At 39.2% G+C, this 17266-nt stretch overlaps 1 protein-coding gene across 39 annotated transcripts in view; it reads right to left on the reverse strand.

Moving 5' to 3' along the window:
* The window catches only part of SORBS2 (sorbin and SH3 domain containing 2), a 370833-nt gene that overhangs the window by 10716 nt on the left and 342851 nt on the right, over positions 1–17266 (reverse strand). For all 39 annotated transcript variants that reach the window (XM_063723752.1, XM_063723753.1, XM_054554820.2 and 36 more), the window contains one exon: positions 16196–16387. In XM_063723752.1, the coding sequence (XP_063579822.1) occupies positions 16196–16387 (192 nt within the window). The remainder of the gene's footprint in view (positions 1–16195; positions 16388–17266) is intronic.

Below are 17266 nucleotides of genomic sequence, written 5' to 3' on the forward strand. Positions count from 1 at the left end.
TATAATTCTACTAGTTTAATTCCTTTAACTCAACCCACCTCATCAATCATTTAAATGAACTCTCCCATTGACCATTATGAAAATTTGGTAATTGCTGCAAACCTGCAGCTTCCTGGATCCCATGTGCATGGCTGGAGGACGTATGTTCCTGTGTGTGGCAGCCAGCACCGTCCTTGCTTTTTTTTTTGAGATGGAGTCTCACTCTGCCACCAGGCTAGAAGTCAGTGGTGTGATCTTGGCTCACTGCAACCTCTGCCTCCCGGGTTCAAGCGATTCTCCTGCCTCAGCCTCCCGAGTAGCTGGGACTACAGGCATGCACCACCATGCCCGGCTAATTTTTGTATTTTTAGTAGAGACGGGGTTTCACCATGTTAGCCAGGATGGTCTCGATCTCCTGACCTTGTGATCCGCCCGCCTTGGCCTCCCAAAGTGCTGGGATTACAGGCTTGAGTCACTGCGCCCGGGCCCCGTCCTTGCTTTTACCTGTTTCCCAATATCTCTTTTCCCTTCCTTCATATCTTTCAAACCCTGCCCCTCTTTTTACCCACAAATCATCAGTTTTCTATACTGTTCACATCCTGAGGCCAGAATCAATCAAGACTTTTCTTAGCAGAGAAGTTGTGTGTGTCTTATAATGGCGAGTTTTAGAACTTTTCAAAGCTTACCTTTAACAAGAATCACCTCCACGTTAATGTGGATAACTAGGAGACAGTTTTGAGGAAAGCTGACTAATTACAGTACTTGAAATAGTTTATTTTAAAGGCATTTGACCAGTAGGGAATGAGTAGCAAGAACAGTTATCTAAGACGGCTCATCTGCATCTTTCTGTTTTGGGCGTTAAGCACCATATAATCTTGGGGATGTCTCAGCTTCCCTATCTCTGAAATCAACGAGTTGGACAAGTTGAGGGTTAATCGGGTCTCCTCAGGGATTCCATGAAGGATACACATTTCCAGAGATATAGTTCCTCTGCTGTGTAAAGGTGTCCATCATCAGCTTTACACAGAGAGCTGGGACACTGACATTGATTGGTTAATTCTCATGTGTCTCGGTCATGTAAAAAAATAATGGTTACAATTCAACTCCATTTGCAGATTAGTAAACCAAAACCCAGATTAGTAAACCAAAACCCAAAGATACTGGATAATTTCTTAATATGACAAATAGGTAAAAAACAAACAAAAAAAGAAACAAAATGGTAGTTTCGATGTGCACTCTTTATTGCATGAAAAATTACTATGATGGACTACTTGGCCTACCTTCGCTAAAATCAGCATCTTAATTTTGAGGCTGAGGTAGGTGCAAATGTCCTATAAGGTTATGTAAATAGATTATCTGGGGAGACTATCTTTCGCCCTTTCCCCTTGGCGGTGTAACTCAAATGGCAAGTCCCTTAAGGAAAGATTTGTAATGCATCTGCACTCTGTTGCCACCTAGTGGTGAGCAGTGGCAGCAACAAGCTGAGAGTTGTTTCTGCTTTATCTGCCCCCTTTTTATCCAAGTTCCCAAGGCTGGATTAATTTTAAAAGCCTATTTTAAAGGCCACAGAGTGATGTGGAATAGATAGTCATCTGTTTTTCTAACCATGTTCTTCCCTTCCCACGTTTTAAATTCTTGAGAAAGAATCCCTTGTAAGCCACCAGCATTTTTGGTCCGTGTCCATTTCTATTTTGACTGTCTGTGCAGGCATTTCCATTTCTCCTAACTTCTTAGCAGTTTTAAGATAAATATAGAACAATATACACTTGTGACATTCAGAGAGGCTTACACGAGCCGAACCTAGAAAGATGGCTTTCAATTGACACATTACAATCACTGTGCTGGACATTTTGAGCAAGAATTATATTATGCTTATATTTCCTTGATGAATCTTAAGAGTAGAATAAGAGAAAATCCAATGAAGCATGCTGCGGTTTTCATAGTATCCTAAATATGTATTTTTTTCTGTAGCCCTGAATATGTAAGTTTTTTTCTGTAGCTATTTTTTAATGTTGCCAAAAACGGATACAAAAGAGACAAGTTTTAAACACATGCTAATTTCCAAAGCTAGAACCAATCACAAGTTGCTGTTCATAAGGAAGCTGGTTTGAAACATCATGGAGTACGTAACATCAGTAAAATATATACTTTCCTATCTTAGTGAGCTACAGTCTGTTGAAAAGCCGTCTAATTTATCAAAGCTTCTGCAGTTATCTCTGGAGGATTAGCTACATTTAGTATCAAATAATTCTTAAATAAGGATTGACTGTTACTTTAAACACTAATGCAAAAAAAATCTCTGAAAGCAATGTAAGCAGTGCTAAAGTGTTTTTGTCATTTTTTTCATAAAATATTAGTTGTTGTACTTGCCCACCAGAATTCTATGAAATTCTCCTAATAATACCACGTTTATGTTTCTAGAGGCTTATTTTTTCTTCTTAAATTATGAAGGTAAAACACAACTTTGCATAGATCTAAAAAATAGAATATTTATGGTTCACACAAACACACGTGTAATCTGACATACAAATACATAATGTAAAAATCAGGCAAAAAATAAAAAAAACCTTAAGGGGAACCAAAGCATACTATCTCATGGACCCACAGGAAAGTTATAGATGGGTCCTCTTCACTGCAAAAGAAGCTTATTTTTTGCTTTGGCTCTGGAAGGCCATTCGGGGGAGTCTAAGAGTCTCTACAAATTGGCATTCCTGTCTCAATGGCAACACAAAACTCTGCCTCAGCAACCAAATGAGGTCTTCCTATGCAACCAAATGAGCTCTTCCTATGCAACCAAATGAGCTCTTCCTGTGCAACCAAATGAGCTCTTTCTATGCAACCAAATGAGCTCTTCCTATGCAACCAAATGAGCTCTTCCTATGCAACCAAATGAGGTCTTCCTATGCAACCAAATGAGCTCTTCCTATGCAACCAAATGAGGTCTTCCTATGCAACCAAATGAGGTCTTCCTATGCAACCAAATGAGCTCTTCCTATGCAACCAAATGAGGTCTTCCTATGCAACCAAATGAGGTCTTCTTCCTATGCAACCAAATGAGGTCTTCCTATGCAACCAAATGAGGTCTTCTTCCTATGCAACCAAATGAGGTCTTCCTATGCAACCAAATGAGGTCTTCCTATGCAACCAAATGAGCTCTTCCTGTGCAACCAAATGAGCTCTTCCTATGCAACCAAATGAGCTCTTCCTATGCAACCAAATGAGGTCTTCCTATGCAACCAAATGAGCTCTTCCTATGCAACCAAATGAGGTCTTCCTATGCAACCAAATGAGGTCTTCCTATGCAACCAAGTGAGGTCTTCCTATGCAACCAAATGAGGTCTTCCTATGCAACCAAATGAGGTCTTCCTATGCAACCAAATGAGCTCTTCCTATGCAACCAAATGAGCTCTTCCTATGCAACCAAATGAGCTCTTCCTATGCAACCAAATGAGGTCTTCCTATGCAACCAAATGAGGTCTTCTTCCTATGCAACCAAATGAGCTCTTCCTGTGCAACCAAATGAGGTCTTCCTATGCAATGCAAAAAGCACAAAGTGGCATAAATGCAGAATAATAGCTACTTTTTTTTAGAAATAAAAAATGAAGACTTCTTTGAAATCAAGCCCTTGAGAACTTGAAATGCAGAAGCACAGCTATGCGATAGACCAGTTAAGGTTGAATCAGTGTCCATTAAAACAGAAATGAGGAAAGGAATCTTGACTTATGTCCAGATGAAAATTTCCAAACTCCTTGGCTGCATTCCTTAGAATTGATAGTAAGTACCATTTAGAGTCCATGTATTTTAAAGTACTGTAGATATTATAGAACTAAGTAGCTAAGGGAAAGTAATTTGACCTTTAAGTTCAATCAAAGCTGGCAAGAAATAGGAAGTGGATAGAATCCAGACAGCAGTATGGGGACAAAAGGCAGACTGAGAGGATGTAGTGCACATCACCAGAGAAACAGAAGACGTTAGACAAGAATCATGGATTAAAAAAAAATCCAAATTGAATGACACAGAAGCAAACATGACTGGAAGTGTGTGAGTTCAGCACTGTATATGCTTGGCAACAGTTTTGTTCTTTGCAGGAGAAATGGTGACTAGAAAGCAGTGATTTAGTGTAGAACCATGAGACAGATGTAGACCACAACACACACGACACTCTTATTTGTGGAGTAGAGAATCTGACCATTTCTTGGTGCAGTTTGGAAACCTCACACACACCTAAAAGGGAAGCACATCACCAGGTGGTCGCTTCATCTCCAGGGTGTCTCCAGCCTTACTTTAAGGCCAGTTCACAGCAAAGACAACTAAGGAAGAGCCAGCCCCACAGGGGGAGTGGCCAGGATGTCTGTCACAAGGTGGGGGCATGCTGACCCTACCCTGTGGGAACCGCTGAGCCCTCTGACAGGCGAGCCGCACAATCTCCTAGACATCACTGGGCTACGAGGAGGCTTACCCAGGACACATATCTCGCTTTTTAGGTCAGCCTGGAAAATGTACAAGAAGTTAGTTAGTTCTCATCTTCATCACACAGCCTTCAGGAGGAGCTTTCCTGGCTGGCTTTTTCCATGCACACACAGCATGCCAAACTCCTGAACAACAGCAGGGCAGGGAGGGTCCACAGCTACTCCAGCTGCTTATACAGTTTCCACACCACAGGCACCAGCTGCCGTATTAACATGGCACCCACAGGCACAGCAGAAAAAGGTTCACAGAGGAAAGCTGGCATAGGGAAGAGGCCAAGAACATATAAGAAATGTTATGTCTTTTTTTATTTTTTATTGTTTGAGACGGAGTCTGGCTCTGTCGCCCAGGCTGGAGTGCAATGGCACAGTCTTGGCTCACTGCAACCTCCGTCTCCAGGGTTCAAGTGATTTTCTTGTCTCAGCCTTCCGAGTAGCTGGGATCACAGGTGTCCGCCACCACGCCCAGCTAATTTTTGTATTTTTGGTAGAGACAGGGTTTCACCATGTTGGTCAGGCTGGTCTTGAACTCCTGACCTCAAGTGATCTGCCTGCCTCGGGCTCCCAAAGTGCTGGGATTACAGGTGTCAGCCACCACGCCCGGCAAAGAAATGTTATGTCTTTCATAGAATGCTTAGCAATTGGGTTCAAGATGCTCTCAAACCTGCCCTGCTTTTTCATCTTATTGAAGGGATGCAAGGTGAGAGAGAGGAGAATTTGGCTTAATGCCCATCAAATTTCATGGACTGTATCAGACATTTGTTGGAGGCAAAATTTTCTAACAAACACATAAGAAGAAAATAAGGCCTTTTTGGGGGTAAACATGGTGAAATTTGATGAAATACTGAAGCGCCAACCTGCGGGCTGGACTGTTTTGGTTTTTTTTTTTTTTTTTTTTTTTTTTCAGAGTAAGATCTTTCATATGACAGTGAGTAAGCTGACCTTCTTGTGTGTAGGTTTTATTTTCCTTCCAATAGCGGACAGGATCTGGCAGTGTACTGCTTGGTATTTGATCTGGCTTAAGAGAACTTCAGGAGGAATAAAACACGCTTAAATAAAAGCATGTGGTTTTCCCAGCTCTCATTTAGAAAAGTTTTCCTAATTCTCAGTAATGATTGACCTCAAATCCCCAGCCTCTTGGGATGAAATGTGTTTGGCACCGTTGCTTAAGTGTCATGGCAGACGATGTTTGATGCTCTCCAAATCCATTCTCTTCTTGGTCCTCAGTAATGGGACCAGGCTGTTGGGTAGGCACATGGCTATTCTGGATAAAGACCACATTTCCTGACTTGTAGCTGGATGTGCTCATGTCATAAGCCGAGACTGAGGGGATATATGCAATTCTGGGACACGGCCTTCAAGGGAGAAGGTGTAATCTCCCATCTTTTCTCCTTCCTGCTGGTTGGTGTGAGAAGAGAACTGCTCGAGCTGCCACCTGGGACCCATAGCGGAAGCTTCTCTCTGAGGATGGCGATGAGCCAATATCAAATGGAACCTCCTGGGTTCTCTGATGACTGCAGGGCCACCATACCAGTCCCAGACACCCTTCATTTATGTGTAAGAGCAATATATTTCTACCTTGATTAAGCTATAATTATTTTGAGTTTTCTGGGACTGTGCTTATCCCAGTCTTGACTAATACAGGGGTTCAATACATATCAGAGCTCTTAGAGAAAAAAAATAACCCATTTAGCTCTTAGAATGATGTGGGTAATAACAGCTGGAAAGAGCATGTGAACATATTAGGAACAATCAGGGCCTGATTTCATGTTGCAAACTGTGCGCCAGGGATCCCCTTCTGATGGGATTGCTTTAAGATGATGAGACTTCCTGGTGGGACCACAACCACTGAGTTACTTGGAAGAAACCTAAAAAAAGCCTCTCACTCTCCTCATAGAGCTTCCGCTGCAACTTGAGGCCACATGCGGCAAGTCTCTTGCAAAATAGTCTCTTGGATGGAAATGGAGGCTCAGCTTATAGAGGAGCTGAGATTTATACTTTTTTTTTTTTTTGAGATGGAGTCTCTGTTGCCAGGCTGGAGTGCAGTGGCACAGTCTCGGCTCACTGCAATCTCTGCCTCCCAGGTTCAAGCAATTCTCTGCCTCAGACTTCCAAGTAGCTGGGATTACAGGCACCTGTCACAATGCCCAGCTAATTTTTGTATTTTTAGTAGAGACGGGGTTTCACCATGCTGGCCAGGCTGGTCTTGAACTCCTGACCTTGTGATCCACCCACCTCGGCCTCTCAAAGTGCCGGGATTACAGGCATGAGCCACCGTGCCCAGCCGATTTATACTATTTTTTGTTATGAAAAATCATTATTTTATAAGCAGATGCTCAAAAGACTGGGGGAAATGTTGGATTCAGATTTATACATTAAACGTAATTTATGTATCTTTCAGTCATCTGTAATCTATAAAGTGGTAGTAACTTTCACGTTTTTGGAAGATTTTGGATTGCATTTACTTTTATGGAGATTTTCATTGTCTTAGAAAACACTTTAAAGAATGAAATTGCACTGACTTAACATGAGTTAACTAAACAATGGTTGATAGGGGGTTGATAAAAATGTTATTACAATGATTTCATGCATTCTATACTATGTCATTAAAACATTACTAAAAGTTTATTTTCTCTTTGCTTTCAGTGCTAGGTTATTTCTTTTCTTTACAATGAGCATCAGCATTCTTGAAATGGAAGAAATAAAAAGGCTTCGGACTCAGATTGGCACAGTTTGTAACCGGGTCAGATGCAGAATTAAACTATAATGGCCTAAAATTACGAGTTGATTCAACTTGTACTTAAATTTACAAGCACAAATAACTTCAGTGAATATATTCTTTCAATGACTACAAAATAGATTTATAAGGTTTAAAAAAACTCAGTAGGAGATTCAAAAATCAAGATTTGCTCCCAAATAGGAGATAAAATAGAGAAAAATCACTTTGATTTGCTGGAGTTAGTCAGAAGTATTTCATGTGGTTATTAAAATATTCTTTTAAAACATAGTTATTGTGAATACCTCCATCTCTCATGTCATTCTGCAAACAACTGAAACCTAAAGAACATACGAGAAGCATTTTGTTCTTCCAGAAGAGTAAACCTTTTTAAATCCTGCCTTTGTCCTGATGCTACAATGGTGCGTCCTCCGTCTTTCTAAATTAGAGAACTCACATTTTAAGGCTACTTCCGCTCTTATTGACTAAGCTTAAAAACCGAAGAACAAGTTAAAAAAAAAAAGAAGACAAGAAATAAATACCTTGGCCTTAAAAATAAAACCACAGAAAGAAGAGAAAAAAAGAGAAATTCTTAGCCTTAGGCATCATATAAAGTGGCATTATTTAAAACATTTCCTAATTATTTTCTGCCAGCTAAGAAAAAAACCCTCAAAGAGCAAAAGCAATTAAAAGTGTTTCATTTTTTACAAAGCTCCTTTCACACCTAACAGGAGCACATAGATAGACTATGTCAGCGAATAGGTTTGGTGATAGTGATTTTGAGATTGTACAAACGGCACTTCCTAATACAGAACCTTAGCTGTATCAGAGCCCTAAATTTTTACTTATCTGCAGAGGTTCTCATTTCACATTCAAAAGACTGAATGTGAGGGTGAGTTATTATTTGAAGCCTGTCACCTTTTTTTCCAAAGGAAAATGTTTTAGGAACATTCTGAACATAGAAGGAAAACATTTCAGTGATGGACTAATTTCATGCTGTGGTTGTCATTAAATCTCTTTCCAAGGCCAGTCATTAATTTTGTTAAAATAATTTTAAAAAAATAGTATCTTTAGGTTAAATACCAGCAGAACTGTCAGCCTTCAAATCTCAGAGATGGATGCTTTGTGAAGTGCTACAAAAGGATGATCCTTCCCACATCCTCATGAATTTACGTCACTTTTGTGGAAGAACAAGGCTCAAGACAGTCAATGCCAAAGATCATCCTGTCTCCAGGCTCTGCTGAACCTGCCGATGGGTGGGAAATGACGGGAGACAATGAATCCACTGAGAGGTGATGGAGAATGACAGGCACTGAACTGAGATGCCTTTGAATGTGATGGTTCTCATGCTGATGGTCAACTGAAAAAAATCTAATCATTACTTTTTATTATGATATAAATTTTAGTTTGTTTTTCTCCTCAATCTGGGTATAGCTGCTATGCAAATATATCTTTTAAATGTTTGGATAGAGGCCATGCCAATGATGTTAAAAGTTAGCAATCAGTATTTCTATAACTTCGTAGGTCTTGTGAGAGGGCGCAAATCTGAATGCATACATCTTACTAATTAAGCTCACTGAAGACATGCAATAAACCACACTCAAGATGCAGTTACCTTTAATTTTGGTGGACTGATCTCCTGTTGATAAGAATATTTAGGGAGGAGAGGAGGTGAGCAGGGCTGAGAAAGTGTAGAGTCCAGGTCAGAAACAGAGGCGAAGAGAGAATGAAATGGAGGGGAGGAAAGCAGGTGGCTGGGAAAGGGTGTGGTTGCTTGCTCTCCCGAAGAAAATGACGGCGGCTTAAATATCGAGGAAAGACAAGAGGCGATTATGCTTGTCTCAGAATGAGGTTACATGGTGTTTACAGAATATCCTCTCAACTTCCATCATTTTAAAGTTACTAATAACCTTGGGAAGTTATATTTATGACAAATTTTTTGCTTTGAAACCACTAACTTCCTCTTTTGAATTTGATTCAAAATCCCCAATGGTATGATCAGTTTAATTTTTCGGATGTGGGTGGCTGGAGACAGGAACACCTATATTCTATCATTTTATCATACATTGATATGATGGCTCCTTCTAAAAGTGAAGGAAAAAAGTATTTAAAACCCTGCAATGACTGTAACTTGCGTATAAAGTAGGTTGCCAACTATAGTCAGTGTGTCACAAAGCTGGGGAAGCCGTGGCCCCATGTTCAGGGTGCGAGCTGGTGCTGGGATGAGCCGGCCTGGGGTACTGTCTGCAACAAAGAGCAGCGCCTGTCAACAAAGCCATGCGTCTAATCACACCTTCAAATTGATTGAATTGAAAGGAACATTAGTTACTGAAATAATTGATGTAGAGACACGTTTGGCTCATTGCAATGAATTATCTATCTGTTATTAAATAAGGTGTTTGTTTTACACAAATGCAGGCATGGCCAGGTTATTTTGAAATACAGGAACTATGAAAGAATTTGACTTGGATAGTAGCATAATATGAACCATCCTTTCTATTATTTCATAATTTCTATAATTGCCAGTGATTATACTTGCTTCTTAATTCACAGGGTACATTTGTGGGATCAAGTTTCTTTCTTTTTATTTTTGAAATGGAGTTTTGCTCTTGTTGCCCAGAAGGGAGTGCAATGGCACAATTTCAGTTCACTGCAACCTCCGCCTCCCGGTTTGAAGCAGTTCTCCTGCCTCAGCCTCCCAAGTAGCTGGGATTACAGGCACCCAACACCATGCCTGACTAATGTTTGTATTTTTAGTGGAGACGGGGTTTTACCATGTTGGACAGGTTGGTCTCGAACTCCTGACCTCAGATGATCCACCAGCCTTGGGCTCCCAAAGTGCTGGATTACAGGCGTGAGCCACCGCACCTGGCCTCAAGTTTCTCTTTTTTTTGAGATGGAGTCTCACTCTGTCACCCAGGCTGGAGTGCACTGGCACGATCTCAGCTCACTACAACCTCCTCCTCCCGGGTTCAAGTGATTCTTCTGCCTTAGCCTCCCGAGTAGCCGGGATTGTAGGCACCCACCACCACGCCTGGCTAGCTTTTGTATTTTTGGTAGTGACGGGGTTTCACCATGTTGGCCAGGCTGATCTCAAACTCCTGACCTCAGGTGATCTGCCTGCCTCGGCCTCTCAAAGTGCTGGCGTTGCAGGCTCGTTTTTTGTTTTAAGAGAGAGGTTTGCAAGCTAAAGTTTCTGGATATTTTCTGCCTTTGTTGATTAAAACCACTGTTCAAGATTCTTCGTAACATGAAGATACAGTATCCAGTTCTTAAGTAGTCAATGTGAAGTCAACACGAAGAGAACGACCTCTTTAGAAAATTGAAAGGGGACAGAAGTGCTGTTTTTCTTTTCTGTTGTCTTTGTTTCTTATTAGCATTATTATTTTTGCAAAGTGCCATTGTGTCAAAGGTATGTTGTACAGTTTCTCATCCTGGAATAGGACAAATTTCTGGGAATCAATTTCCTCTTCTCTAAAGTGGGGATAATATCACACGCCTCACTGGGTTTTGATGATTAAAGATGTAGAGTTTTTAGAATAGTGTCTGATACTCAGTAAGAGCTCCACTATTAGCTATCATTATTAATATTGGAAGATTACAAAGACTATATCAATTACAAAGACTTTTAAAATATAAGTTTATGGTCCTGAAGGAAAATGAGATAATGGAATTATATCACATATTTACATCATTTAATTAAATATGGTGTGTTTTCATACACCCACTCCACCCCCATCTTATATAGTATTTGTGTTTTTTGTTTAAAAAAATCTGTTAGTCAAAATAGATATTTATTAATATGATTAACCGTAATAGCTAATCATAGTAAGGCCGGTTAGTTCTTCCATAATCAGACAAAATTAAAATACCTCATTACTGGGTTTTGCTGCATTGCTGTCCTCCTTGGGGGTCCTAGGATCTGTGGGGGTGGCTATAGGGTGTTTTAGGCAGTTGGGTTTCTCCTCCTCCTCCTCCTCTTCAATGTGCAGGCGTGGGGTGCCCTCTGACCCATCGTGGCCATACCACCAGGCGTCTCCTTCCTGAGGTTCTGGCGGCCCTCTCTGGATGCCTGACACAATCCCCTCATAGATGCCCTCATCTTCCTCTCCAATGACCGGAAGGGGTACAGGCAAGGAACCCACGCTGGTGCATGCAGAGGCCACAAAATTATCCCCTAGGACTTCTGGTGCCTTTTTAGGGTCTGAGAAGCCCCTTCTCATTTTTTTCAACTCTGCAAAGTTGCTTTGAGTTGTCGTTCTGGGATCCTGAAGAGGCTCTGCATGGTAAGGCTGGGCTGCAGCTGAGGCCACACCTGCGTGAGTGGAAGGTGATTCGGCAGGTGTAGTCGCTGGGGGCAATGGGAGGAGGACAGCAGGTTCCTCCTTAATTTCCAGGATGGCGTCCTCTAGGATGGTTGGTTTGGCTTGGTCAGCTGACAAGGTTAAAGCACCAAGCTTCTCCAATTCACCCAAGAAGTTGTCCAGGAAAGGAGGTGGTATTGGGGCCAAAGGGTTTGCTGGTGGACATGAGGCTGTCAGGGACAACCAGCCCTGGCCAGTTCCCCGGAGAGCTCCTTTATCTGAGCCAGGTGAGGCTTTGTGGGTGGGAGGAGGGGCTGGTTCACTGGAAGCCAACTTGGAAATGAGCACGGATTATGAAGTTAAGAAAAGATAAACTAAGAAAATAATAATAATGCATCAAAACATAGAGATGGAGAAATGCAGAAAAGATGCGGTGGTGAATATGAAAATAATTTTACGTTTAACATAGATTTGAAGACATTTAGAAGATATCTAGATTTGAAGGTATTTTGCTGAAATTTAAATACATAAAATCATTTATGTTAATTAGAAAAGTTACTTCACAAATGAAACTCTACTAGTTTTGGAAGGGGTCTTAAATGTCAAACAAGATAAAGATGATATAGAGATTACCAGGACAGTAAAACCTTGAGAGATTTATTTATTTTTTATTTTTTTTAAAATTTTTTTGAGATGGAGTCTCGCTGTGGCACCCAGGCTGGAGTGCAGTGGCGCGATCTTGGCTCACTGCAACCTCCGCCTCCCAGGTTCAAACGATTTTCCTGCCTCATCCTCCCGAGTAGCTGGGACTACAGGCGCATGTCACCAGTCCAGCTAATTTTTCTATTTTTAGTAGAGACGGGTTTCACCATGTTGGCCAGGCTGGTCTTGAACTCCTGACCTCATGACCCACCCGCCTCAGCCTCCCAAAGTGCTGGGGTTACAGGTGTGAGCCACCGCACCTGGCCCTTAAGAGATTTAATGCTTACTTTAAACTATGTTGAAAAGATATTACAGGTTTCCAGATACTGACATAGTAGAGTATAAATGACTCCAGAGAAATGTTAATGTAGAATGAAAACCAATAGTGAAGTCGTTTTATTTCCTGAATGTGTGTAGTGTTCTCTTTTCCTGCAGGATAGCCCAGTCTTTTAGCTCTGACAATTTTCTCACTTATGTTTGCAAGGTGATTACAACATATGAATAAAGTATTTTAGATCATTATATGTTAACAAATTTCTAAGTGAATAAGTTCTGAAAACTATGTCTCAAAGACAGGAACCCATGATCAGAATGAAGCTGAGCTTACATAACTACAGCTTCAAAGTTTTAAAAAATCCAAAGTAAATGTTTACATAGAAAGAGCTCATTTGATGCTAATGGGAGGGAGAACTTCTGCTTAAGCTCCCGTTCTCTTTCAAAGCTTGACATTTATGTAAATCAGAGGAGGTATGAGTTATGAAGCTTAATCTTCTGAAGTAAAAATATACTTCTATATATGTAGTATTACTGATGTATTTTGGATATAGTAAATGAAACAATACATTTGAAATTTTATGCAAAGGTATTAAAAGTAGTTCTAATAAATATATACACCCCATATGTACCCATAAAAATTAGAAATTAAAAAATGTAGTTCTAGAAGTGCCATTTACTAACATTGGAATACATTTATCTACCCTTGCTGGACTAGAGAAAATGCTATCTGCTATGTGCATAAAAGCCTTGAGAAGTGACCTTTCACTTTAGACATCTCCAGGTGGATGTCTTTGATTTGGAAAGAAAAAAATCTCCAAAAAGATTCTGGAGATACATTTTTCAGCTGATTGTTTAGGATAACGCTTTACACAGGGAGCCAGCCCTTTTGCTCCTGGGGCCTTAGTGCGCGTGAGTGGGTGATGCATTTCCTACTTAACTTTTGACTCCTGTGTCCTATAGTAGGAATGGGGTATTAATTAGATTTATTTAGCTTTTTTTTTTTTTTAAAGTCGTCTTATCATGGGATGACATAAATATCACAAAACTCATGTGAGCATCTTAATACAGGATTCAGGACCCGGGCTGCTTAGCTGCTGACACACAGTGAGACTGCACGTGTGGTTTGCGCCTGGGTAGACAGCCACTCCTGTTAAGTCCTGTAGATGCTGAGTTTTCAATGAGATATAAACCACTCAAGTCTCATTCAACAGTCTACAGAAGTTCCCTTACTAGCTAGAGTTCTAGTTTATACCCTTGTTACATAACACAAAAGTTTTCAGTAGTTAGATTTGGAAAGTCTGTGAAATATGTAATAATTTCAGAACATCAAGTTTCCACTTTCACTTTTTGTTATGCCAGGAATATTATGTAGATGAGAAAGAAAGATCTTAAATTCCCTTGTCATTACTGCCACCATCACCATTGTTATCTGATGCTGCGACTACTCTAGTGCCATCAGCACCACAGTCACCGAAATACATGTTAGCAGGTTCAACTGCTTAGCTTTATATTGGACTTGCTTATACCGAAAGCCAAATTAAGCATCCTGGTATAACTATATCACAAACCTATGCCTATAATACAAAAGCCATACAATTATTTTGTTTTCCAAAAGCATTAGAATTGGATTCTAATGCACTAAAAGCAGAAATATCAGAAATAAAATCAACTTACATTTTAGTCTCCCCAAGAAAAAGACAGTATGTCAAGAAATGTGATTTAAATGTGTCACCAGAGTGATTCATGAATCATTAATGAGTTCTCTGCTTGTAAATATCAGTTAGAAAATAGGTTCTGTAGCATTTAGTATATTTTGGATGTCATCATTTAGAAATACATTATCTTTCTAAAAATGGTTGTCACTACTGGGAAGTTTTCTTCATTAAGCCTGTGACATCACAGCATGGACTACCAGTTGGGATAAAACCATTAAGTATTTCTAATTATGGACATAAGCTTCTCAACATATTTTTTCCCCAGCAGTGAGCAATAAAAAACTGGTTATTAGTGAAATTTGTACATGACTCTGTTTAAAATCTGGTATTACTTTGAAAACTTGAAAATATATTCAATTACAGTTAAATTGCATTCACATCAAAGATGAAAACATTGGGATCAAAAATATTATATTGCCATTGTGAATTAGGACATACGGAACAATTTGTTAGATGTTTAATGAGCTTTTCTACATACGTGCTTTTCTTCCTTACAACATTGTATTTGAAGGTACAGTTGCTTTGAAATTTCTGTGATAGTTCTTTAAAGATGACTGAATGGTGGATAAGACAAATATATGCATGAAGATTCTTATCTTTTCTCTTTATCAATAGAAAATACTGAAGGAAGGATGCTGATCTGTAAATGCTAAGCTCTGGCAATGAAGTAAATATACTTAAGAAGATTCTAGAAAACTCTATAATCAATCAAGCAAACAAAATTGGATAGTACCAAACTGTTCCATATATCCATGAATACAGGGTTGAGGGTAATTATTTGCAACTGAAACTCAGTCTTCAAAGAGGATCACAATAAATAAAATGCCCAGACTCCACCCTTCTAAAAAAATGCCTCTCTTATAGCAGATTCTTACATCATTTCCTCATATAAAATCCTTCTCAGGCTCATTTTCAAGAAGTTGTTTAGGTCACTGGGATGCTATCTTGAAATAGTTTTTTCATCGGAACATGAAGTGACTTCACACTTTAGTAACAACTGATGTGTTGATTTTATTTTACCCGCTCTAGATGGTTTAGTTTTTCATGTCCTAGCCTTGGTCTCAATTAAAATAATTAATAAATTAGGCAACTTAATACATTTTTTGAATGTTGGGAAGTACTTAAAACATTTTGGAAGTAATTAGCAATTTAAAGTTTTATTCCTAGAAGTTAATGAGAAAAAAGATCCTTACATGCCATTCATAAAAAGAATATAATTCCGCAGAAAAATAAGAAATAGTTTCACATTGTCAGTACAGACAGTCAAATAGCCTTTTTACATTCAACAATTAAAGAAGCAAAGTCTCTTTTAAATTACATATTGAGAAAGATAATCATCTTTAGCCCGCTCAAGTGAAACAGTAGAACTGGCATATAACTGTCCTAAAACTGATAACACAAACTTGAGGACTTATAATAAGCTACAACATTTTCGTTTAAACTAATAAACATCTTGACTTATAGACTCTAATTAAAAATTTTTGCTCTAGTTCATTTTCCATATAAAAAACTTGTATAGATTTGTCAACCTAATAACCAGGTGTTCTCTGATATACTATTTTGAGATATACATAGTATTTTGTGTTGTGTATATTTATATTTCAAATTATAAATCACAATTGTATATACATGTATGAATATATGATTATATTTATTTATTATAAAGATTATATTATATACATAAAATTTACATATATAAAAATGATGCTTTAGAAAAAATTATTTCAGAAAACATTTATGTACACAGGAGTACAGATATGTATCTACGAGACTTCATGATACTCTCGTTTTCTCTTTCGATATTTTAACTTGAAAATGAAATGAGCAAAATTGATCATTAAATCTTTATGCCGGCATCTATTTGAGAAACACTGAATTATATTTACTGATGTGGCACTGACACATGTAGAAACATAATATGTAAATCTCTTTCTCTGCAATAGATGTGATATTCTAATCTAATATCCTAAAATCACATACCGATTATCTTACTTGGAGCTTCCAATATTACATTAACATGACAGAGTATGTTCTTACCTTATTTAAGCTCAAGCTGTGAATCCTATCACTAGAATAGCTGTGGGCTATTGGAGGGTCCTCAGCACCTTTTGTGTTCTTCTTGATGACCTCCACATAGGAAACAGGGAAGATGCCTTGTCTGTTGGTTCCTGGGATTTTACCTTCATACCAGTTTTGATCAACTCTTTTAAGAAGAATAAGTCTATCTCCCTGTTATGAATATGAGAAAAATGCATTAGAAACAGAGATAGAATAACATGAAAATATAATTGTCAATGTTTTCTATGAAACAATAGGTTTCCATTTGGGAAGGTTTTATACCTTCAGTTTTTGTTTAATCAGGGGAGGACAAGTAAGGTACTAGAGCTTACTAGAAAAATACACATGATCAACATATATGTAATTAAATTGTCCATTCAAGACATTAGAATCTTCCCTAAAGATGCCTGGCTAATGTGAATGGGTTTATACTTGTTCATGCTGGTATTGTGTGAAATTATTTGTCTAAGTTATTTCAAAAAGCAGAATAGTGTAAAAGGTAATATCTCAATGACAATAGGATTATTTTATCTCTGGCAGGTTCAGTGCATTGGCCTTCTGTAGGAAGAGCTTCAGAAAGTGCACCACAGCTCGCTGTGAGAGTGTGTCTGAAATAGGTTACAGAAAACACCTCTAGAAGAGAGAACATCGAGTGGTACACCATTTTCTTTTTTTATTTCTATTTTTTTTTTTTTTTGAGAGGAAATCTCACTCTGTCACCCAGGCTGGAGTGCAGTGGTGTGATCATGTCTCACTGCAACCTCCACCTCCTGGGTTTAAGCAATTCTCTTGCCTCAGCCTACCGAGTAGCTGGGATTACAGGCGCCCGCCACCATGCCTGGCTAATTTTTTGTAGTTTAGTAGAGATAGGGGTTTCATCATGTAGGTCAGGCTGATCTCGAACTCCTGACCTTAAATGATCTGACCGCCTCGGCCTCCCAAAGTGCTGGGATTGCAGGCATGAGCCACTGTGCCCGGCCCATTTTCTTCTTTAATCTACATGTGCTAAGTAGTGGCAGAGTGAACTAAAGGGATGGGGGAAGACAGAGC

Source organism: Pongo abelii, chromosome 3, assembly GCF_028885655.2.
Source record: "Pongo abelii isolate AG06213 chromosome 3, NHGRI_mPonAbe1-v2.0_pri, whole genome shotgun sequence".
NCBI lineage: Eukaryota > Metazoa > Chordata > Mammalia > Primates > Hominidae > Pongo > Pongo abelii.